The following is a 24,881-nucleotide window of genomic DNA, read 5'->3' as shown; positions in this document are numbered from 1 at the left end:
AATCAGTTCTTCCTCTGTGTTCTCACTTAAGGATTTAAATCCCTGTGTCTATATTTACTTAATTTTGCCTTATGTTTTAGGTAGTTATTTATGTATCTCTTCTACTAGGATTGTAAGTTCCTTAAGAGCAAGAAGCATATTTTAAAAATATTTTTGTGTCTCTAATTTATATGCTTTTCACATATACTCAGTTAAGTACTCAGTAAATATGTTTTTTTTTAAGATATGACACAGTTGATTACAGTCATAAAATTTTATTGCAAAAAGATTCTTAGTCCAACTCCATCGTTTAAAGTTGAGAAAACCGAAACCTTTAGGGGTTAAATGACTGCTTAGAGTCTCTAGACTATCATTCTAGAGTTTTTGTTTTTACTGTAAATTATTAAATAAAAGATAAAAAAATTAACTAACCCCAAACCTCATCATCCTAATAGATCCTCTTTTTTTTTTTTCTTTTTTTAGGGCCACACTTGGGGCATATGTAGGTTCCCAGGCTAGGAGTTGGATCAGAGCTATAGCTGCCAGCCTACACCACAGCCATAGCAACGCAGTATCTGAGCAGCATCTGCGACCTACACCACAGCTCACAGCAATGCCCGACCCTTCACCCACTGAGTGAGGCCGGAGATTGAACCCAAAACCTAATGGTTACTAGTCAGATTCGTTTCCACTGCACCACAATGGGAACTCCTTTTTTTTTTTTTTTTTTTGAAGTAAATTTCAGAGCACTCAGTCCTCTTGCTTTGGAAGAAATGTTAACCTCTGTCTTTCTCTGGCTGAACTACTGCCAGGACTCTTCAGTCTCCTGTAATTATCTGTACTCCATAATTTTGTATTCTCTTTACATTATGGGAGCCTTGTTTCATTAGTGCTCCATCCTCTCTTTTAGGGTACAGTTATTCATTTTAGAATAAGAGAAAATTTCTTTCATTCAATAGTCAGAGTTCCTGACCCCTGAAAGCATCTATTTGGCTTTTTCATGATAATAGTTTGTGACCCTATCCCTTAAGCACATGAAGAACATGTGGATTAATAAGTTTAAATGGGAAATAATTACAGACCAATTATTTGGTCTGATAGTTGTGCTGTTGCTGGAATTAGGAAACTTTGTATGGTGAATTCTCTATTATCTAATTATCCTTTAAGATGGGTCCATGTTATCATTCCAGGGACTCCTACTGAATTTATGCCTTCTCCACCTTTTTTGACCTTGTTTCAAAGATTGGATACATTTTTCTAAGAGAATGTTTCCAGTGTGATTTCATTATTATTAGCATTCATTTCATTTTGTATATCTTCCCTAGGTTTTTCCCTTCTCAGAAAAAATTATGTTTTTTTCCCTGTCTAGTGGATAGACCAGACAGGTGTAGCCTCACAGAAGAAGGCTTTCCATTCAGCAGGATCAGGACTAGAGTTCAACTCAGGTCGACATCCGTTTCGAATCCAGGACCAAGAATTTCAGGAAGGCTTTGATGGTGGCTGGTGCCTCTCTATGCATCAGCCTTGGGCTTCTCTGCTTGTCAGAGGGATTAAAAGGTAAGGACAAACGTTAATCTTGGCAGCTGGAAGATTTTAGTAAACTGGATTTAGAATTATGGAATGGAATTCATTTCCCCCAATCTAGTGATGATTTGTATCATTCTTCAGTACATAGAATTTTAAGCAATATATTCATGTTATGGACTTGTGTTTCACTGAATAGCTTAAAAATAACTGAGGTTAGAAAGGCTAAAGATGCTTTTCCTGCTCTTTCTTTCTAAGCATCAGTCAATTCTCTACTTTTCTGAAAGAAAATTTATTATCAGAGTTTAGGAACACTCATTTCTACTTTGGTATTTTCGTGGGTTAGTTGTGATTTGCATTCCTCATTAAGGTACATTACCCCTTTTCGCCCTTCTTGAAAGTCAAGCTTTCTTACTTTGGCTCCTAAATGTTTCATAGTCCCTGTATGTAATGGCATTACAAATACATACGACTCTGCCTCTGCTCCAAGACACCTTGGCCCTCAGATGTCTCTTCTTTTTTTTTTTTTTTTTTGTCTTTTTGTCTTTTTGTTGTTGTTGTTGTTGTTGTTGTTATTTCTTGGGCCGCTCCCGCGACATATGGAGGTTCCCAGGCTAGGGGTCCAATCGGAGCTGTAGCCACCGGCCTACGCCAGAGCCACAGCAACGCGGGATCCGAGCCGGGTCTGCAATCTACACCACAGCTCACAGCAACGCCGGATCGTTAACCCACTGAGCAAGGGCAGGGACCGAACCCGCAACCTCATGGTTCCTAGTCGGATTCGTTACCCACTGCGCCACGACGGGAACTCCCAGATGTCTCTTCTTTTCATTCAGTTTTCTGCAGTTGTGGTATCTTCCTTTTCCAAAGTAGAAAACAGCTTGATTTCTGCTCAGAGAATCAGAATGTTTACATTTCTCTCATCCTATTTTGGATCTGTGTTATCCAGATTTTCTCAGTGAAAAGAACAGGATGAACATCATCCCACCCACAAGTCAGTAATCCCCCAGAAATCAAGTGGGTGGTTCTGCCACATTTGTGAGACCATTTTCCTAGTAACCCTTTGCGTCATTTGGTGTAGAGGGAAGAAATATATTGACTCATCCCTCATTTATTGAGTACCAACTATATGCTTGGCACTCTGCCAATTCATCTATATTGGACTAAGGATATGAGAAATTCCTTGTTTACCATTGTAGGTATAATGGGGATATGTTATCAAGATATTTTATTTCCTTTTGTGGTAACTAAAAGAGAAACATCTTTTGTAATCCCTAGAGAGTAGGGAGTAATAAATTCTCTTGAATGTATTTTTTGTTATTCCACTTACAGATTCTTTCAAACTAGTTAACAGGTTGTTTAATTATCTATAAAGTAAATAACCTTTTTTTAAAAAGCCTTAAAAAGTGTAAATATATACAGTCAGAATTTAAAGAGTAAAGATGATAAGCATTTTATTTACTTAAATTTTATTAACTAATAATTATAAAATTACTATTCTTGAGAGTTCCTGTTGTGGCACAGTATCTTGGGTCTGGTGTTGCTGTGACTGATGTAGACCAGCAGCTATAGCTCAGATTCTGCCCCTAGCTTGGGAACTTCCATATGCCTCGGATTTAGCCCTAAAAAAAAAAAAAAAAAAGTAATAGCTTTGGGGAGCTAGTGTGTAGGTAAGGATTTTTCCGTTAGGTTGAAGAATAATTAAGTAGCAAATCTTTCATGACTTTAAAGGCAAAGATTTTCATTTTATTGGTACAACTTGGATGCCTTGAAAATAGAAATTTGGATTGTAGAAGTCCTAAGGCTAATGAAAGCTTGAATTCAGAGTTACAGAGATCAGGTAAAATATAGGAACTGTGACAATTATTGTCTTTGTTCTGATGATAGGAAAAACTAGAAAACAGGGTTCACTCTCAAGTGAAAGGTATTACAGGAGAAATGTTTTTCACCAAAAGTATCCCTCCTGGTATCATCTATAGATCTCTTGGTTCAACTGGATAATATGCTATATGTTATGAGATCCTCCAAGACACTAAAATTTAGATTTTTTTTTCTACTAAATTTGTATTTAAGGGTGGAGGGCAGAAGCTGGTACACCCCTCACAGAGGACGACTTTGGATAGCAGCCACAGCCAAAAGACCTTCCCCTCAAGAAGTCTCAGAACTCCAGACTACCTATCTTGTTCTTCGTGGAAAAGGTAACAGCCATATATTCTTCTAATGTCATTCTTACTTTCTTTTTTATTTATTTATTCATTTTTTGTCTTTTTGTCTTTTTAGGGCCACACCTATGGCATATGGAGGTTCCCAGGCTAGGCGTCTAATTGGAGTTGTTGCTTCCTGCCTACGCCAGAGCCACAGCAGTGCCAGATCTGAGCCACATCTGCGACCTACACCACAGCTCACAGCAACAGCAGATCATAACCCACTGAGCAAGGCCAGCGATCGAACCCGAAACCTAATGGTTCCTAGTCGGATTTGTTTCTGCTGCACCACAACGGGAACTCCTCTTTTCTTATTTTTTCTTTTTTCATATTAGTTCCTAACACCAGAAATCAACCAACTGGTCTTAATTTTCTCAACTTTTTAAATTATGAGAATAAAGTAACTACTATAAATTCTAGGATCTTTAGATTGGAAAGAACAACCACAAATAAGAATTTTTTACTGGGAGTGACCCAAATAGATATCTCCTATCAAATTTGGACAGATCAAAGTTGGTTGCCTTAGGCAGTGAGTTTTGGGAATCATCTTAAGTATACTCAATTTGGGTCCTAAAAAACACTTTTGACCCATGGGTATCTTGGTTTCCTTCCTTTTCAGCCATACAGGTGTTTTGAAGGTAAAATGAGACAATAATTACAGAATCACTTTTAAAAGTTAAGAAACCAAGCTTTAGGAATCAAAAGTGCATGTTTCCTTAAAAATTCATTTCTGTTTTGACTGATATGACTGGGTTCTTTTAAAGTCATATTCTGACATTCTTATGTTTTTTACTACATTTCTGTGATTTTTCTCTTGACACCTCTGGCTTGTTTCTAAAACCCATCACCACCAAATCCAGTCTGGGGAGTTCCTGTTATGGCTCAGCAATAACGAACCTGACTGGTATCCATGAGGATGCTGGTTTAAGCCCTGGCCTCGATCAATGGGTTAAAAATCCAGCGTCGCTGTGAGCTGTGGTGTAGGTCACAGGCATGGCAGATCTGGTGTTGCTGTGGCCGTGACGTAGGCTGGCAGCTGTAGCTCTGATTGGACCTCTAGCCTGGGAACTTCGATATGCCATAGGTGCAGCCCTAAAAAAAAGAAAAAAAGGAAAAAAAAAATCCAGTCTGATCTAGTTGAGTATAGTAGAGTTGATTTTTTTGGAATAAAGTTGTGGGTTGTGGATAGTGGACTAAGCAGTAAATTTTTTTCTAAAATACAAACAATTGAACCAAATAAAAAGCCTCATTGTTTTCCTTTTGTCTACAAATAGATAATAGACAAAGTGATTTGTTCAGAGTTGAAAACAAACTTGTGAGTTCTAGGGTCACAAAAAAAGGAAATTTATGTAATCTTTCTATTATTCTTGATTCAGATGTGGAATTTCCAAATGACTATCCATCGGGTTGTCTTCTGGGCTGTGTAGACCTAATTGACTGCTTGTCCCAGAAGCAATTTAAAGATCAGGTGAGTAAAAAATATTTCTCTTGAATGGTTGCTTTGTTTGCCACCATAACTAATCTGTAGATCCTTCAACTCAGAATATCCTATAGATAGGAAGGTGCTGGAAAACCAAATTTAGACAGGTGAGGAGACTCTTTTAAGGAGAAGGTGTTGGGGAGAGAAAAGACCATGGCAGAAGCAGAAAGACATAGAGATGCTTTGTACCTAGTAGAGAGAGGACTGGTACATATATATTTCTGCCTAAAAAGCTATTGTCACAATCTAGCTAATAAGTGTAGAGTCCTCATGCTTCAATAAAAGTTTGCTGCTTTTGGCAAAGAAATCCTCCATTATTTCTAGGATTATTTTAATTATGTAGTGGGAATGGAGGAATTTGTTATTACTTATTTTGAACCATTTGGTCCAGGCCAGAGAATTTGTGATAGACAAGTATGTTTGAACTCTGATTTCCTGGATTTGGGTGTATGTTTGTATGCACATATTTTTGTTTGTTTTGCCTTTTTTTTTTTTTTTTTTTAGTGCCACACCCACGGCATATGGAAGTTTCCAGGCTAGGCGTCTAATTGGAGCTTCAGCTACTGGCCTACACCACAGCCACAGCAACACCAGATCCAAGCCACGTCTGTGACCTACCCCACAGCTCACGGCAACACTGGAACCTTGACCCACTGAGCAAGGCCAGGGATTGAACCTGCAACCTCATGGTTCCTAGTCAGATTTGGTTTGCTGCGTCACGGCGGGAACTCCTGTATGTACATATTTGTATGTATTTCTATTTATTTTAATTACTAAAGATTGAAGTGATGTAACTAAAGTACCTATTTGAACAGCAGAGGGAGCTGAAGGACTTTAGCTTAATTAGAAAAACTTGAGTGTTTTTCTTTTTTAGGGCCGCACCCATGGTGAATGGAATTCCCAGGCTAGGGGTTGAATGGGAGCTATAGCTGCTGGCCTTCCACTGCCACAGCAATGGAGGATCTGAGCTGCATCTGCAACCTACACCACAGCTCATGGCAATGCCGGATCCCCGACCCACTGAGTGCGTCTAGGGATCGAACCCACATCCTCATGGATGATAGTCAGCTTCGCTTCCACTGAGCCATGATGGGAACTCCTGAAAAACTTATAGGCTTAACATTTGGACACATATTAGCAGGAAGCCACAATGGAAGGTCTATCTTGAAGCATGAAGTGTCTTACCTAACAGTCTTGTTTTCCTGTGTTTTTGTACAGTTACTTTATGCTGTAGGAGTTCCACCACTGGGCTTAAGAAAATGTTCTTCCTAGCTTAGTTTTCCCAGTCTATTCTTTGTTTTCCATAGTCTTATTTGCCTTTCATTAGTGCTGTTAGTGTCTGCTTAAAAACAAAACAAAACAAAAACTGTTCCCACTCATCTCATTCTTTCTATCCCTTCCTCACAGATTTTAGCAGGTAGTTTTAGCCTCTAGTTTTGTGTTTGTTGTTTTTTTCTTGTGGATTGCCTCCTAAGCCCTTTTCTGATTACTTCATGTATATGAGTACAATGTTTGCCTTTTGGTATGAATTTTAACTCCTACCCTTTTGTTCTTTCCTTAATACCTGATCCAGAGTTAGGCAAAACTATAGCCATGCAGAGGCCCTTTGTTTTCCATACACTTGTGCCTCTTCTTTCTGTGGACCTTTTGTGCATTTTTTCAATATCTTCTTTCCTCTTCCATTCTTCTTTTTTTCAGCCTAGAAGTAATAATTATAAAAATTCCTTACATCTGAATTCCCATCGTGGCACAGTGGTTCATGAATCTGACTAGGAACCATGAGGTTGCAGGTTCGATCCCTGACCTTGCTCAGTGGGTTAATGATCCGGCGTTGCCTTGAGCTGTGGTGTAGGTTGAAGATGCGGCTTGGATCTGGCATTGCTGTGGCTCTGGTGTAGGCCGGTGGCTATAGCTCCAATTAGACCCCTAGCCTGGGAACCTCCATATGCTGCAGGAGTGGCCCTAGAAAAGGCAAAAAAAAAAAAAAAAAAAAAAAAATTCCTTATGTTGTATAGGGTTTTAGAGACTCATGAAGAGCTTAGTATAATTAATGTATTATATTTTCTTCTTAGGATATTTGCATTCTAAAAGGAAACTCAGGGAGTTCACTTCATGGCTTAAAGGTTAACAAACCCGCCTAGGATCCATGAGGATGTGGGTTTGATCCCTGATCTCGCTCAGTGGGTTATGGATCTGGCATTGCTGTGGCTGTGGTGTAGGCCAGCAGCTGCAGCTCCAGTTTGACCCCTAGCCTTAGAACCTCCATATGCAGCGAGTTGTGGCCCTAAAAAGCAAAAAAAAAAAAAAAAAAAGAACTCAGGGACTTCCTGTTGTGGTGCAGTGGAAACGAACTTGACTAGTATCCATGAGGATGCGGGTTCGATCCCTGGCCTCCTTCAGTGGGTTAAGGATCCACCTGGTGTTTCCATGAGCTGTGATGTAGGTCCCAGACATGGCTGGGATCTGTTATTGCTGTGGTGTGGCATAGGCTGGTGGCTGTAGGTCTGATTCGATCGCTAGCCTGGGAGCTTCTATATGCCAATTGTGTGGTCCTAAAAAGCAAAAAAATAAATAAATAAAATGAAACTCCGGAGCATCTGGCAGTGAGGGTAGTGGGTTTTGGCAAGAGACTTTATTTTCTTTTTTGTCAATCAAGCAGACCACCACTTGACTGATACAAGGTCAAATGATTTCAATTGCTGGGCAGTTAGCTAATCTTTTTGCCACAGATTTGTGTTGAAAAGGGTAGAGGGCTGTAATTGTGATCCATAGTGTACCACAAGGCTTATGGGAATTGGAAATCTAATTAATGAAACACATCTTTTTGGTTTCTCAAGGATACTTCTCTTTCAGATCAGCATGATACTCCTTGAGTGTATGTTCTTTTACCTGGGGGATGCTGAGGGAAGCACATAGAAGTGTAGGAATCCTCCCATATGTTCCCAGCTGGGGGTCCTGGCAACTCTTTATAAATTTCCCTGATTTGTATGATATTAGAATATCCCCAAATGCCAGAAGCCACCAGCCTTCATCAAATACCCAATCCCATACTCATTTTCCCAATGGTCAGCTTTTCTGTGGCTTTTCCCTATTGTTTCTTTTCTGTGTTTGAGAGGAGCACACGAATGGATTCAAAATTCATATTAGCCCTATTTGTAAATTTAAAAAAAAAAAGTTATGGCTGCACCCGCAGTATATGGAAGTTCCTAGGCCAGGGATTGAATCTTAGCCGTATCTGTGACCTACGCTGAAGTTGCAGCAACGCTGGATCCTTTAATCCACTGCACCAGGCCAGGGATCGTAACTTATGCCTCTGCAGTCGGATTCTTAACCCTCTGAGCCACAGAGGGCACTCCTTAGGGATTTTTATTGGTAAGGATCTTACCATGTTTAAAGGTCGTAGCCTCGGTACTTGGCTGTCTTTTGGAAAATGTCTTGAGCACCTTTGGTATTCTACCTGTCTCTGAGCTAGCGTTCTATGATGTAAATTTGTGTGTACCTGTTTTACTAATGTTATTCTCATTTTTTCAAGAATGAGTTGAGACTTGAGGAATAATAGCTCTGGAGTTCCCATCGTGGCTCAGTGGTTAACGAATCCGACTAAGAACCATTAGGTTGCGGGTTCGATCCCTGGCCTGCTCAGTGGGTTAAGAATCTGGCATTGCTGTGAGCTGTGGTGTAGGTTGCAGAGGTGGCTTGGATCCCACATTGCTGTGGCTCTGGCGTCGGCCGGTGGCTACAACTCCAATTAGACCCCTAGCCTGGGAATCTCCATATGCCGCGGGAGCGGCCCTAGAAAAGGCAAAATGAAAAAAAAAAAAAAAAAAGAATAATAGCCCTAGACTAGCATTTCTCAAACTATGCCATGGCATAGGTATTCTCTGAAAAAAAAGGAGGGGAAGGGGTTTCTGTGGACAGATACATTGGGAAAATGTATTTGGATTAAATAAATTTGTTTACTGCAGAACTTAGAGCTCTTAATGTGCTTGTATGAATTATGACAGATAAAATTCTCTGATGTATCTGGTGAATATAACGTACAGTGTTCTCAAAACTTTTTGACCATAGAATCTTCCTCCCCACCCCACTATGTGTTTACATACTGCAGAGCGCATATCTTGTGGCATATATAGTTAGCAAGTGCTAGTCCAAGTATGTTTGGTTTCTTTCATCTTTGTAGGTCAGCTCACTGATGGAGAATGACCCAGGAAACTTTCCTGACCTGTGTCTTCTTTCTGCATCTTCACACATATTTCTCATCACCCAGATGAACTGCATTTTCTTTGAAAACCAGTGTGGATCTAGTAACTTTGATTTTAACTGAAACTAATCTCCTATGTGACTTGGAGGCACATTTTCCTTCTCCAACTTATTTCTAACTTTTTCCTTCCCCAAAGAAACTCAGTAATTTACTTCCTGACCTTTCATTCTTTGCCTTTCTTTGATAAGTTAAAATATGCTAAGCCTTCATCTTTTGGCATACTGTGTGGTAGTTTAGTTCCTTAAAAAAAAAAAAAGAACCAGCAAAGGTTTTATTAGTGGTTGTATAAGATCAAGTGCACTACACTATAAGTGGCTTTAAAAATATGTGCTTAAAATGCTTTCCCCTGAGCGAGGAACTTGTCTTTTATCTTCTATGAGTAGTATGGCTGGCATGGCTGATTTGTGCCAGAAAAAAATTCTGCTAGACCTTCATTCCTCCTGAGTAATGGCAAGGGATCAGCCTGGACAAGGTAGGAGTGATTCAGAAAAGGCTGTAGGCTCAACTCAAGAAGGAAAATAGTTGAGAGCAGTCTTGTTAAAACTTCTGTATTCCCCTGGAAGGAGCCCATGCCTTGCCAGGGTTTTATCTGCCAGCAGCAGATGTAAGCTCTCAAAAACAGCAGGGAGGATGTTGACTGCAACAATGCATCAAGGCTGTGGTTTGTAACCTCAATAGTAAGGCAGTTAAAAGCTTTTTTTTTTTTTTTTTTTAAACAAAGACATTTTGATTGCCAAATCCATAACCATTAGCAGCTGTGGTTTGAACCGTTCTCTAGACCTAACAGTTTTCAAACAAAAAGTTGAGTTGGTGGCTTTTGTTTCTGTGTGTCTGTGTTGTTTTTGTGCTATTTATAGCTCTGCCTTCAATAGAAAATCTGATTTGTCCGAAGTCTCCGAGGTCATTGATTATTCTACTTCTGTACTGAATCCATTCCTCTCCTGCCAGCTTACGGGCCTTTTAGTCCATTTGACTTTTGTAATTGCTAGGATCTTACGTTTAAAGGAATTATGCTGAAGCACTTCTACTGCTATGTAATTGACATCCGCAATAGAATTACTGGGAAAGAGAGTGTTACTTGTTCCTTCTTGTAAGAGTATCTGTTCCTTCTTGTAAGAGTATCTATGCAATGCAGATCTTTAGAAATGTTGCATATAGCACTTCATGTGTGGAAATCATCAGCTTCTATCACCAAAAGATTGTCTGTAAGTCTGAGAGGTGAGAAATTCAAGAATGAAGAAAGTAATAGTATTCAAACCAGGCATTGGTGTTGAAGAATGCAGTCCCCAAATTCGCCTTTAAAATACGTGAAAATATTCTCTCTGTTGTACTGAGAAAAACCTGCCAATTCATAGGCTTAAAATGTTTGTTCCTAAGGGATTTTGAGGGCTGCGGCTGATACCGAACAAAGAGGGATACCGTGTATCTACAACTGGCACAACCCTAGGCAGTTCTTTAAGATCACAGCTCACCTGAGTAAGAGAATGTATTTTCAGAGTTCTCATGAAGACTAGAACATTACTTGAGTTTCTGGGTCAGAACAGACTGTCTTTAGAGTTGTTTGTAACCTAGGTATCAAGGGCCCACTTGGTAATTTAAGGACAACTATGTACATTTTTTAATAATCCAAGAAGCATTATGCTTTCTGCTGTACTTACCTTGAAGAGAGGATGGGGATATTAACAGTTTTCTGTGCATTTATGTAAATTCTTTTTTTTTTTTTCTTTTATTTTTGTCTTTTTGCCATTTCTTGGGCCGCTCCCGCGGTATATGGAGGTTCCCAGGCGAGGGGTTGAATCGGAGCTGTAGCCACCGGCCTACACCAGAGCCACAGCAACGCGGGATCCGAGCCACGTCTACAACCTACACCACAGCTTACGGCAATGCCGGATCCTTAACCCACTGAGCAAGGCCAGGGTTTCTGGTCAGATTCATGAACCACTGAGCCACCATGGGAACTCTGTATGTAAATTCTTGAATGTTTAGCTTTTCATCTGAAAAATGAACATGTAATTTTTAAGATTTTCTTTTACATATACATCAATAAATACTTGAGCGCTTTTTTTTTTTTTTTTTTTTTAGGGCTGTGCCCGTGGCACATGGAAGTTTCCAGGCTAGGGGTCAGATCGAGCTGCAGCTGCCGGCCTGTGTCACAGACATAGCAATGCCAGATCTGAGCCACAACTGTGACCTATACCACAGCTCGTGGCAGTGCTGGATCCTTAAACCACTGAGCAAGGTCGGGATTGAACCCGCATCCTCATGGATACTAGTTGGGTTCGTTACAGAACGTGGCTTTTAGGGAGTTCTTTTATGGTGCAGTGGGTTAAAGATCCAGTGTTATCACCACTGTGGTTTGAGTTGCTACTGTGACATGGGTTTGATCCCTGGTCTGGGAACTTCTGCATGCTGTGAGCGCAGCTGAAAAAAAAAAAAAAGAGAAGTTCCTCTTGAGGCTCAGCAGTAGCAAATCTGACTAGTATCTATGGAGACTCAGATTTGATCCCTGGCCTCACTCAGTGGGTTAAGGATCTGGCATTGCCAGTGAACTTTGGTTTTGATCGAAGAGATGCATCAGGTCCCACATAGCTGTGGCTGTGGCGTAGGCCAGCAACTGCAGCTCCAATTTGACCCCTAGCCTGGGAACTTCCATATGCCATGGGTGTTTCCCTAAAAAAAAAAGACAAAAAAATAAAAATAAAAAGGAATGTGACTTTGAATTAGTCTTGAAGGATACTAAAAATAAAATCCATCACTTTTTGATCAGTTATGTGCCAGACCCATTATACATTTTGTTTTGTTTTTTACCTTTTTTGGCTGCACCTGTGACATATAGAAGTTCCCAGGCTAGGGGTCGAATTTGAGCTGCAGCTGCTGGCCTACACCACAGCCACCGCAGTACCAGATCTGAGTCGCATCTGAGACCTACACCTGCAGCTCACAGCAGTGCCACAAGTGAGGTCATGGATCAAACCCACATCCTCATGGATACTAATCCATGTTTGTTACTGCTGAGCCACAGCAGGAACTCCATATATGTTATTTTCTAGTCCTCAAAACAACTCTAAGCAAGATGTCATTACCCTACTTTTAGAGATGAGAGAACTTAAAAGACTCAGAGCTAAAATAACTTGCATACTGTCAGTCAGTAAATTACGGTTGCTGTTCAAGTCTTCCTACTTAGATGGTAAAAAAGCATATTCTAAGGAGAGGGAGTAACGTGAGGTAAAGTCATGGGCCTGTATGGACACTAATAGCAAACCAGTTTGTTGAATGGAAAGGTGTGTTGTGGTTGGATGATAGATAGCTTTGAATGATAGGCTACAGAAGTAAGACTTTTTTCTTTAGTCAGCTGTGGAATGGGGAAGGGGTGTTTTGAAGATCCTTGGAGCCAGAAGATGAATCTGGCAGCAATGTGGCGCTGTGGTGAAAAGACTGAAGGTGGGAAGTCTCATGAGAAGGCAGTTGTCATTCAGGTTAGATATATTATTAAAATTTGTTCTAGAAAATGCCAGTGTAATTAGACAAGGTGGGGGTGGGAACAGATGCAAGGTTTTATGTAGGTAGAGTCAGTCACTTAATGTAACACTTTGATTTTACTTGTAAGTAAACATAGCCTTAGAAAGCAGTCTACTTGATCTAGAAGGAATCTGCTGCAGCTTTGCAACCTTGCTGTCTTTTTGCAATCTGTTGAAAGCTTCTTTGTTATCCAGTCTACTGTATGAACCAGGTGGCAAATTATCTCCTAATTTAAGACTTTATTGCTTGGAATATGATGTAATCACACATTCAGCAAGTATTTATTGACCATCTGTCATGTGCCAGGCACTGTGCAAAAGAGGAAGGATCCAGACTTTTAACAAGATGTTCTATCCCCTCTTGATGTTTTAGGTCTACTAGAAGAGACTGAGACAAAAAAACCCAACCGTGATAATTGTCATACGACCAAATGCATAAAGGATGGGATCTAACTCCTAACTCAGATTGGCTAGAGGCAGGGTAGTGAGGGTTAAGAAAGCTTCTAAAAAAGGTGGTGCCTGAACAAAGCAGTATTTATATGTTCTTCAATAGTCCATCCTATATTGTATCTCCATGTTCTTATTTACCAAGAGTTCTGTTTATTCTTTGAAATAGCTCAGGTGTCACTGTCTCTGCAGAGTCTTCCCTGACTTCAGCCCATTTCCTCCCTGACAGAGTTAATCACTTCCTTCTCTGGGCTACAGTGTTCATATTTCTATAATTACATTAAAATTTTTTTTGGGGGTAAATATATGTTCACATATAGTTCCTTCAAGTCACCATCTGTGTCTTTTTTTTTTTTTTTTTGTCCTTTTAGGGCCGCACCCATGGCATATGGAGGTTCCCAGGCTAGGGGTCCAATCTGAGCTACAGTTGCCGGCCCACATCACAGCCACAGCAATGCCAGATCCGAGCTGCATCTGTGACCTACATCTCAGCTCACAGCAACACCAGATCCTTAACCCAGTGAGCGAGGCCAGGGATCAAACCCGCATCCTCATGGATACTGGTTGGGTTTGTTACTGATGAGCCACAACGGAACTCCTTCACCATCTATGTCTTATTCACCTTTTGATCTCCAGTGTTCAAGCATATAGCCTGGCACATAGTAGGTGCTTGATTAATGGTGGTGACAATAAATTGAGAGGCAGGCACTGGTTGATACATGAAAAGCCTTAAATGCCATGTGAAGGAATTTGACATGTATTCTAAAGGCAACCAGGTAATTGAAATAATAAGATCCTAAGATGTACCTTTTAGAAAGATTGTTTTGGCTGCAGTAGGAAGGATGTACTGGATGAGGCAAGCCTGAAAACAAGTAGATGATTTAAGAAATTACTATGGGGAGTTCCCGTTGTGGCGCAGTGGTTAACGAATCCGACTAGGAACCATGAGGTTGCGGGTTCAGTCCCTGCCCTTGCTCAGTGGGTTAAGGATCCGGCGTTGCCGTGAGCTGTGGTGTAGGTTGCAGACGCGGCTCGGATCCCGCGTTGCTGTGGCTCTGGCGTAGGCTGGTGGCTACAGCTCCGATTCGACCCCTAGCCTGGGAACCTCCATATGCTGCGGGAGCGGCCCAAGAAATAGCAACAACAACAACAACAAAACTAAAAAAAAAAAAAAAAAAGAAATTACTATGATTGTCCAGGTGGAGGCATGATGGAGGTCTGCAACAGTGCTATGACCGTTGAGTTGGAAAGAAAGGAACAGATAATTGAAATATTCAGAAGATAAAATCTGCAGGACTTGGTGATTCTATTGGATGTGAACAGTGAATGAAAGAAGTCTAGGATAAATGGGTTTCTGGCTATGGTGGTAGGTGAATGGTAGTACTATTGGTCTAGATGGAGTATACAGAAGAAGGGAATTTTCTTTTAAGGTCACTAACTTTTTAAAATAAAGGATCTGTTGGGAGTTTCCTGGTACTCTAGTGGTTAAGTATGGCACTTTCACCACTGTGGTTGGGAACTGAGATCACTTATCAAACTGCTGCACTCCACGACTGGGAAAAAAAAAAAAAAGGAATAAATAAATGAAAAGGAATAAATACATAAAGGAAACCTGTATTATAGCAATAAAGGAGATATGTTCTGTAGTATGTGATTACCATGCAAAAAATCAGCTTTTCTGTGATTTTTCATTTGGACTGTTTAAAATATTTTAATCTGTTTTATTTTAAAAGATGTCATTTGATAAAGGGATATTGTTGCTGGTAATAACACTATATTACTTGCTAATGATCTCACCTTGATATGTCAACTCATGTCAGTGGATTCTCTGAGCTCTGCCTCAGTAGTGTTCTCAGTTGAGTCAAACCAGCCATTCAGAGGAGTTCCCTTGTGGCTTAGCAGAAATGGCTACAGGTCCGATTTGACCCCTAGCCTGGAAACTTCCTTATGCTGCAGGTGCAGCCCTAAAAAGATTGAACAAACAAACAAACAAAACCCCCCAAAAATAGCCATTCAGAGATAAAAATATAAAACTGGCAGAACCCTTAACAAGGAAGAGGAAGAGGAATCTCAGCATTCTGAGTTATTAGTCCCAGAGTAGATTTGAATGGTTAAGGACCTTGCAATGTAGTATCTTTAATTAAGAGCAGTTTTCTTTTGGTTCTCATTAAGTTGGAGTGAAAGCCTGCTCTATAAAAATTAAGACCAAAAATAATTGCCATGAATGATTCCCATTTAGGCCTTGAAGAATCAGAGCAGAAAAGCTATGAGGTTAATTTTAGAGAAAATATAAGTTCTTAGGTTCTTTTGGAGGGTCCAGCATATATAGGATTCCAAAGGGCACAGAAAGTCACACTAGGAATTGGCGGGGGGTACACCTGCAGCATGCGGAAGTTCAGGGGTCAGGAATGGAACCCGGGCTGCAGTTGTATCCAGAGCTACAGTAGTAACAACACCAGGTCCTTAGCCCACTGAGCTACAGTGGAACTCCCACACTAGGAATTTTACTGTGAGTGGGAAAGGACCAAGAAACTAGTGCTGTGTGGCTTCAGCCAGCTCATCTTCCACAAATGGCTGCTTATTGCTTATCCCTCATTCTTCTCACCTGGAACAAATATGAATGGTCTCTGTAGCACTGAGCTGGAACTCCCCGTATTTGATATTAGGCACATGATTTGCATGAGGTACTGGCACATGGGAGTTCAGCTATCCCACTAGGGGCCAGCTGGCATGATCTTTATTGTCCTCCAGTTAAATATGCAGTAGTCATCTCATCAGAGTATCATGATCAATATGTTGCTCTGTTGTAAGAAAAGTCTTATTCTCCAGTGTAGTGGGGCCTGAGGTACTAGTTATCCTGTGAACACTTTGAGTTGCTTTGAAGGGAAATGTAAATGAGAACTGTTTATCAGAGAACACAGTTGCTTTCAGGATGTGCTTCTTTGGATCTGTTGTGCTTGTGGCCTTTTTATCACACTCATTTCCTTCTCTCTTTCTTAGTATTATCACTTCAATCTTCTTGGAGTTGGTTTTCAGCTAACTAGATTTCGGAGCCTGATTTCATGTCCTGTCTAGTTCCCCAAAGTTCAAACCATGAAAACCAACAGCAAATATATATTCTTTGTCAATGAATTTCTTCTTAACTGTTTCCTTTAGCTGTTAGTCCTCTAGGGACAGGTATAATATTTACATATAGGTCATCTGGGGCTTTGTTGGGAAGAGTGACATCGTTTAAGAGTTTCTGATCATTTCAGGTCAAGGATTAAATGGAGGCTTGCAGAGTTAGTGAAAATACTCACTTGGCTCTGAATCATTAGTGATTGCCAAAAACCACTAAACTTTTTTTCTTCTCTTATGAAAATGGCAAGAGAAATGTTTTCTAGATGACTGGTGAACAATTTCCCTCTGGAGATAAGAAGAAAATGGCTGTTTAGTAGTTAATTACCTGTTATGTTAGACAGCTATGAAACTTATGAGGCATGAAAGAAGAGTAGGCCTACCTCCCCCGCTTGTCAGGCTGGAAACCAGGTGATAGAAGTCATGTTGTTGTAGGTAAGAACGCAGCAATGTTCTGAGGAGTCTGTTACTGAATTGCAATAATTACTTTGAGTTGCATGGTCTTGTAACCCACATTTTCTATCCCGACTGTTGTGTTATCTCAGTGACCCTTAATCTAGTATCCTCTCTAAGTTGCATATGATGTCCAGAGTTTATCCACGTTATTCACAAACGTGGATAAACTGGAACTCCTTTTTCTTAATTTACTCTTTCTCTTGATCAGCTGCATTTTAGTCTTTTGACTCACAAACCAAAAATCTTTCTTGTAAGTCTATGACTTGTTGGTGTTTAATATGGTCTGTAGTGTCTAAGACCCAGTTGTAGAAATTATATTTTTTTGCAGGTATTGAGCCTCTGCCAAGCTGACTTTGCTTTAATGCATTTAACCATGAAAAATAATCTGTTCTCCCAACATACAGGCATTACTTTTCTTTATTCCTTGTAGGCTTCTTTGCTCTTCAGCTGTGTTTCTTGTAAGCTTCCTGAAGTTCAGTGGTAGAGCTTGGGAAAAAGAATATGCGCATGAAACTTGGATTTAGATTCAGCTGAGAAAGTTGATTTTAGTGTTTATTGTGAGGCATGAAAGTGTCCATGAAACCTCTTGTTCTATAATTTTATTTATCCATTATTTGCCCCATTATTTGACATTTGCTTAGTCTGTTAATATATGTCAGGGTAGTTTTTATTAAACATAGGACTTAATCGGCCACTTGCCAAGACCCAAAAATTCTAATTTAGCTTGAGGGATAACAGATTACAGAGTAGCACCTCCTGCTTTTATCCAGAGTTTAGTCTTGGGAGTGTCTAGTTCCCTGTGTGTGTGTATTTAGCATGGTTAAAATAACCGAAATGCACAAGTTGGTAAATTTATTGTTCTTTCATTTAAAAAGTATTTCTTGATTGCCGCCTATGTGCCAGGCATATTCTAGGTGCTGAGAAGTAAACAGAGCAGACAAAAATCGCTGCCTTTGTGGGGGTTTTATCCCAGTAAGAGAAGTCCAAATTAAAAAATTTAGATAAATAAATTATATAGTATTGGATGATGGTAAGTGCTATAGAAAGAAAATACGGTAGGAGATGGGGGTTAAGAGTGCCAGAAGACCCAGTATGAAGTTGACATTTGAGCAAAGTCCTGAGGAAAGAGAGAGGAAGCCATGTGGATATTTAGCAGGGAAGCCTCCCAGGAACAGGGGGTAAGCAAGTACAGACATCCAAAGGCAGGAACAAGGAGGCCTGCGTGGCTGGAAGAGAGTAGGGTAGAGTAGTAGGAGAAGGCATCGGGGAGGAAATAGGGGTCAGATTATCTAGGGACCTGTAGGTCTTAGTGAGGAGCAGGTTTGGAAAGGAAGTCCATGACCTTGGGTTGTTTTTTTTATTTCATTTTTATTATGGTAAATATATAGAACATAAAACTTACCATCTTAACCATTTTAAAATATAAATTCAGGGATATTAAGTACATTCACAGCGTTGGCAACCATCACCACTGTCCAGCTCCAGAACATCTCATCATCCCAAACAGAAACTCTATACCTAGTAAATAATAACTCCTCTATCCTTCTTCCTTCAGCCCCTGGTAACCTCTATTATACTTTATTTCCCTATGAATTTGTTTAAGTGCCTCACATAAGCAGACTTGTATAATATTTGTCTTTTTATATATGGTTTACTTCACTTAGCCTAATTTTTCTAGATTCATCCATGTTGTAGCATGTATCAGAATTTCATTCCTGGAGTTCCTGGAGAATTTTCTTTTTTTTTTGGTCATTTCTTGGGCCGCTCCCGCAGCATATGGAGGTTCCCAGGCTAGGGGTTGAATCGGAGCTGTAGCCACCGGCCTACATCCGAGCCGCGTCTGCAACCTACATCACAGCTCACAGCAGCACCGGGTCGTCAACCCACAACCTCACGGATCGAACCCGAAACCTCATCGTTCCTAGTCGGATTTGTTAACCACTGCGCCACGACGGGAACGCCATTTTCATTCCTTTTTAAGGCTGAGTAATATTCGATATATATATGTGTGTGTGTGTGTATAATATTTTGTTTATCCATTATTCATCTAATGATAGTCATTTGGATTGTGAAAACTATTGGCTGTTGTGAATAATGCTGCTATGAACATTGGTGTACAAGTGTCTGAATCCCTGCTTTCAATTCTTTTGGGTATACACCTAGAAGTAGAATTGCTGAATCATATGGTAATTCTAAGTTTAACTTTCAGAAGAACCACCACACTGTTTTGTGTAGTGACTGCACCATTTTATATTCACACCAGCAATGCATGAGTGTTCTTGTTTCTTCACATCCTTACCCATACTTGTTATTTTTAGTGTTCTTTATTTTTGTTTTGTTTTATAATAATTATCCTAGTGAGAGTGAAGTGGTTATCTCATTGTAGTTTTGCTTTGCATTTCCAGGACCTTATTTTTTATTGCAGTATAATTGACATGTAACATTGTATTGGTTTAAGGTTGTACAACATAAAGATTTGATACATGATTTATATATTGCAAAATGATTACCACAATAAGTTTAGTTAACATCCATCAACTCTCATAGTTACCAATTCAGGACCTTATTTTATTTTTATTTTTTTGCTTTTTAGGGCTACACCCAAGGCATATAGAAGTTCTCAGGCTAGGGGTCGAATTAGAGCTGCAGCTGCTGGCCTACACCACAGCCACAGCAACATCAGATCTGAGCCGCATCTGCAACCGACAACACAGTTCACAGCAATACCAGATCCCCAACCCACCAAGGGAGGCCAGGGATCAAACCCGAATCCTCACAGATACTAGTCAGATTTTGTTACCCTGAGCCACAATGGGAACTCCCAGGACCTTATTTTTAAACTTCGAGACTGAAGGAAATCACCAAGGTTGTGAATGTAGAGAGAGAAGGGGTCTCAGGACTGACACTCGAAGTACTCCAAAATTTAAAGGATGAGGAGATGAGGAACAGTCAGTAAAGAAGCAACACCAGATGGAGTTCCAGTGGTGGCAGAAATAAATCTGACTAGTATCCATGAGATGCAGGTTTGATCCCTGGCCTCACTTGGTGGGTTGGGGCTCTGGTGTTGCCATGAGCCGTGGTATAGGTTGCAGATGCAGTTCAGATCCCATGTTGCTGTGGCATAGGCTGGCAGCTACAGCTCAGAATTGACCCCTAGCCTGGGAACTTCCATATGCCTTGGGTGTGGCCCTGAAAAACAAACAAACAAAAGAAACAAAAAAAAAAAAAAAGAAGAAGAAGAAGAAGAAACAACACAAAAAAGAGAACGGTGTCCTAGAAGCCAAGTGAGGGATGTGTTCATGAAGAAGGGAGAGAAGAATTATGCCTAATTCTACGTATATTAAGATGAGAACTGAGACTTGATTGTTTGATTTAGCAACATGGGAATGAATGAGGACCTCTACAAGAATAATTTTGGTGGAGTGATGAGAGTGAAAGCCTGTTAATAGTGAATTCAAGAAAAAATAAAAGAGGAATATGAGGTGTGGTGTATAGGGTGTATAGATAATCTATTTTTTTTTCATTAAAAAAAACACATTTTTTGCTTTTTAGGACTGCACCTACAGCATAGGAAAGTTCCTAGAGGTCGAATTGGAGCTACAGCTGCCAGCCTGTGCCACGGCCACAGCAACTTGGCATCTGAGTCACGTCTGTGACCTACACCTCAGCTCACGGCAATGCTGGATCCCCGACCCCCTGAGGATGGCCAGGGATTAAACCTGAACCCTCATGGATACTAGTCAGATTCACTTCCACTGCACCATGAAGGGAACTCCCTTTTTTCATTTTTAAAAGTTTTATTGAAGTATAGTTGATTTACAATGTTGTGTAGATAATCTTTTTATGAATTTTGTTGTAAAGGGAGTCTGAGAAATGGGGCAATAGTTGGAGGAAGACTGTGGGATCTGGAGAGTTTTTTGTCTTATGGCAGATATTATAGAACATATCTTTGTTAATGAGATTGATCCAGGAGAGAAAGAACATTATTATTATTATTATTATTATTATTATTATTATTATTATTTGCCTTTTTAGGGCCACTCCCTTGGCATATGGAAGTTCCCAGGCTAGGGGTTGAATCAGAGCTGTAGCTGCCGGCCTATGCCACAGCCACAGCAATACCAGATCCGAGCCGCATATGCAACTTATACCACAGCTCTCAGCAACTTTGGATCCTTAACCCACTGAGCAAGGCCAGCGATCGAACCTGTGTCCTCATGGATACCAGTTGGGTTCATTACCACTGAGCCATGATGGGAACTCCCAGGAACATTTATTGATGTGGAGGAAAGAGGGGTGAAATGGCTTTCAGTTTTGGAAAAGCTGGGCTGTGAAGTCCTGGCAGGTTTGTTGTCTGCCTCAACACTCTCTAAGATACAGAGGAGAAAGAGCAGGAAAAGTGAAGATGTGAATTGTGCTTGTTGCTGCTTTGGCCCCTGTAGAATTAGGTTTAAAAGATCTTGATGGCAGCTTCTGGTTTTATTCCTGCCAAAGCACCTCAGTAGTAACGGCTGGACCTTGCTCTTCTTTGCATTGTAAAGATCCGAAGGATAAGGAAAGAAGAAAGTTTCTCCTTCCCATCTTTAGTCTTTCTTATACCATGAATATTTTTTTTTTTAATTTAAATTTTTTTTTTTTTTTTTTTTTTTTTTTTTTTTTTTTTTTTTTTTTTTTGCTATTTCTTGGGCCGCTTCCTACGGCATATGGAGGTTTCCAGGCTAGGGGTCGAATCGGAGCTGTAGCCCCCGGCCTACGCCAGAGCCACAGCAACGCAGGATCCAAGCAGTGTCTGCAACCTACACCACAGCTCATGGCAACGCCGGATCCTTAACCCACTGAGCAAGGGCAGGGACTGAACCCACAACCTCATGGTTCCTAGTCGGATTCGTTAACCACTGAGCCACGACGGGAACTGTCATGAATATTTTGACTGTGACTGTGAATATAATTGTGGCTGATACTTGATATTAAGCTATGTTTTATCAGAGTACTTGCCACACCTGTCCCATATTTTCTGTGGGCAGGACTAAAAGCCACTGTAAATCCCTTCTGTTTTCTTCACAGTGTTACCACTTAGAACAGAGTGGTTAGTAAGGAAGTTTAACTGTTTATGCTTATACTAGTTACAGAGACATTTACATTTTCTTATTTATTTCACTGAAACCTCCATTTTTACTTTAGAGCCTTAGATCTTTAGAGGATGCATCTTAGCTGGCAAATAAGAGTGGAAAGTAATTTCATACTTCTGATGGTATTTACCAGGAGAAAGGCTTCTTTGGTAATGAAGTCTCCTCCATAGTCATAGTCAACTTATGAGTTGTATTTATGCTAAACACAACACATTCCAAGGTAGGAAATAATGAAACAACGGGTCAGTTGGGCATTGCTAGAGAGCACTTTTCTGCTAGCCCTCAGTTGTTTCAAAGTTGTGATTATGTGGCCAGATAGTCTTATTTGATGTTATGCGTCTGTCTTTGAAGAAGGAATGAAAATTCTAAGTATTCACTCAAATTTGTTTTGTGATATGAGATCCAAAGGAGACTTCTAAATTATTTTCAGAATTGCTCTACCAGTTACCTTTTCACCCTTAGTAAGTCTGGAATGCATCCAGCAAAACAGCTTTGGCATGTTCATACCTTTCAGAGTGAATCATCTTCCTTCCCTTTAGTGAGAGAACAGCTCTGTTGATTGTTTCTGGCAGAATTTCCACAAATGTTCTATTTTTCTTAAATCTTCCAGTTTTCACTTCAGTTGAACCTGGGGGTGCCTAATGTTCCTGAAGGAGACCTCTGAATATCCCAGGTCACATTCACTTTTATTGAAAGAATAGTCAGTTTTGATTTTTCTGGAAAGATGTCAGGCATCTTTTTTTTAAGAACTTGTTTCCATGGAGTTCCCATTGTGGTACAGCGGATATCCCTGAGGATATGGGTTCGATCCCCAGTATTGCTATGAGCTGTGGTGTAGGTTGCAGACTCTGCTTGGATCTGGTGTTGCTGTGGTTGTGGTGTAGGCCAGCAGCTGTAGCTCCAATTCGACCCCTAACCTGGGAACTTCCATATGTTGAGGGTGTGGCCCGAAAAAGCTTAAAGAAAGAAAAAAAGAATGAAAGAAAGAATGAACGAAAGAAAGAGGTTGTTTCCAGCATAGGAAGTCATAAATGGTGGGCAAACGACTATAAGAATACTGTGCTAGGAGTTCCTGTCGTGGCGCAGTGGTTAACGAATATGACTAGGAACCATGAGGTGGCGGGTTCGGTCCCTGCCCTTGCTCAGTGGGTTAAGGATCCAGCGTTGCTGTGAGCTGTGGTGTAGGTTGCAGACGCAGCTCGGATCCAGCGTTGCTGTGGCTCTGGCGTAGGCCAGTGGCTACAGCTCCGATTCGACCCCTAGCCTGGGAACCTCCATATGCCGAGGGAGCGGCCCAAGAAATAGCAAAAAGAAAAAAAAAAAAAAGAATACTGTGCTAAAGCCTGGTTAAAGTTGAAGGTGTGTTCTTGCTTGTTGAGTATAATTCTCTTTACCTGACTGGGTAATGAGAATAACATCATCAGAATGCTGACGTGGATTTCTGGGACATCTTATAATCTCCTTGAAATTCAAAATTTGTCCCAACTGGCCTGAACTTTTTATTTTTATATTTCACAGTATCCAGACATGAGTCAAGAATCTGATTCTCCATTTGTTTTCATCTGCACAAATCCCCAGGAAATGATTGTGAAGTTTCCTATTAAAGGAAATCCAAAAATCTGTAAGTTACAAGTTTTGATGGTCTAATTTTTTTTTTTTTTACTTTTTTTCTTGACTCTCACTTTAATTTTTTTTTCTTTTTTACCTTGTTCTGTGTCATCTCAGATATTTGGAGGATTAAAAAAAATTATTTATCAGTAACTTTAATGTTGGGTTAAATACAGCATAGCCTTTCCAAAGTATATATACCTTGATCTACAATTATTGGTATATGGGTGAATCACTCTAAACTTCCATTTAGGATCCTATTACCTTTAAAATCCAGCCAAAAGAGTGTGTTTGCCTCACTGTACTGTGCTCATTAAAGGAAGTATTAAGCCAGTGCCAGTGGCAACATTGTCATTTATGCATTGTTTATCAGTATTCAGTCCAAGACTTAACTTTTTAAGCGCCTGTTTCTGAGTGTCTATTTTGGAGGCACAACTTCCCATTATTCCCTTGATTACCAGTTCCTAGAGCTTTGTCCCAGCCTTCTTGCTTTTTATCCTCTTTTCAAGACCTCTTGATGGTTTTCTGTTCTGTAACTTTTGCTTTTATATGTTTGTGATTATAGTACTTTTTGCATATTCACTTCTTAGGAAGTGCTTGTGACTTTATTTTTTTGACTTCCAACTCTTCTTCAACTCTCAACTTTTCTTCCTCTGTCTAGTCCTACAATAGACTCTTCTATTTCCAAACAATCTCAAGAAACATATAGTAGTATGTGTCCTCTCTGCCTAACTTCTTTTAAAAACAGCATCAAAACTGTCTCCCATTTGCTCATGTCGTTTACTGTTTTGTGCCTGTGTAACACTGCTTTCCCATTGTGTGAGCTGGAAGGTTCTATGGCATGCATTATTGTTAGTGTGTACAACACTACCTCACCCTGTACCTTGGGGATCAACTATTTTATAAATCTGTAGAGAAGTACTTCTCAGACTGTGATGTAAGTAAAAAAATCACCTAGAGAGCTATTAAAACACCGGTTCCTGGGCTCTGTCCCAAGTGATATAAATGTTCTTGGTTAGCTGACTACACTATGGATAATACTGTTTTTTTTTTTTTTTTTTTTTTTTTTTTTGTCTTTTTGCTATTTCTTGGGCCGCCCCTGTGGCATATGGAGGTTCCCAGGCTAGGGGTCGAATCGGAGCTGTAGCCACTGGCCTA

General features: G+C 40.2%; 1 protein-coding gene across 4 annotated transcripts in view; it reads left to right on the top strand.

Moving 5' to 3' along the window:
• Positions 1-24,881, top strand: part of TRIP4 (thyroid hormone receptor interactor 4) — a 65,902-nt gene that overhangs the window by 33,941 nt on the left and 7,080 nt on the right. For 3 of the 4 annotated variants that reach the window (XM_021093826.1, XM_021093813.1, XM_021093833.1), the window contains 4 exons: positions 1,349-1,536; positions 3,577-3,701; positions 5,084-5,175; positions 23,634-23,736. In XM_021093826.1, the coding sequence (XP_020949485.1) occupies positions 1,349-1,536; positions 3,577-3,701; positions 5,084-5,175; positions 23,634-23,736 (508 nt within the window). Of the gene's footprint in view, positions 1-1,348; positions 1,537-3,576; positions 3,702-5,083; positions 5,176-20,538; positions 21,000-23,633; positions 23,737-24,881 lie in introns of those variants that run through there. The other variant, XM_021093818.1, reaches the window with a different exon arrangement.

The sequence above is a fragment of the Sus scrofa genome, chromosome 1 (genome assembly GCF_000003025.6).
Source record: "Sus scrofa isolate TJ Tabasco breed Duroc chromosome 1, Sscrofa11.1, whole genome shotgun sequence".
NCBI classification, from domain to species: domain Eukaryota; kingdom Metazoa; phylum Chordata; class Mammalia; order Artiodactyla; family Suidae; genus Sus; species Sus scrofa.
Note: the sequence above shows the minus strand (reverse complement) of the source record. Positions and strands in the feature narration are given on the sequence as shown.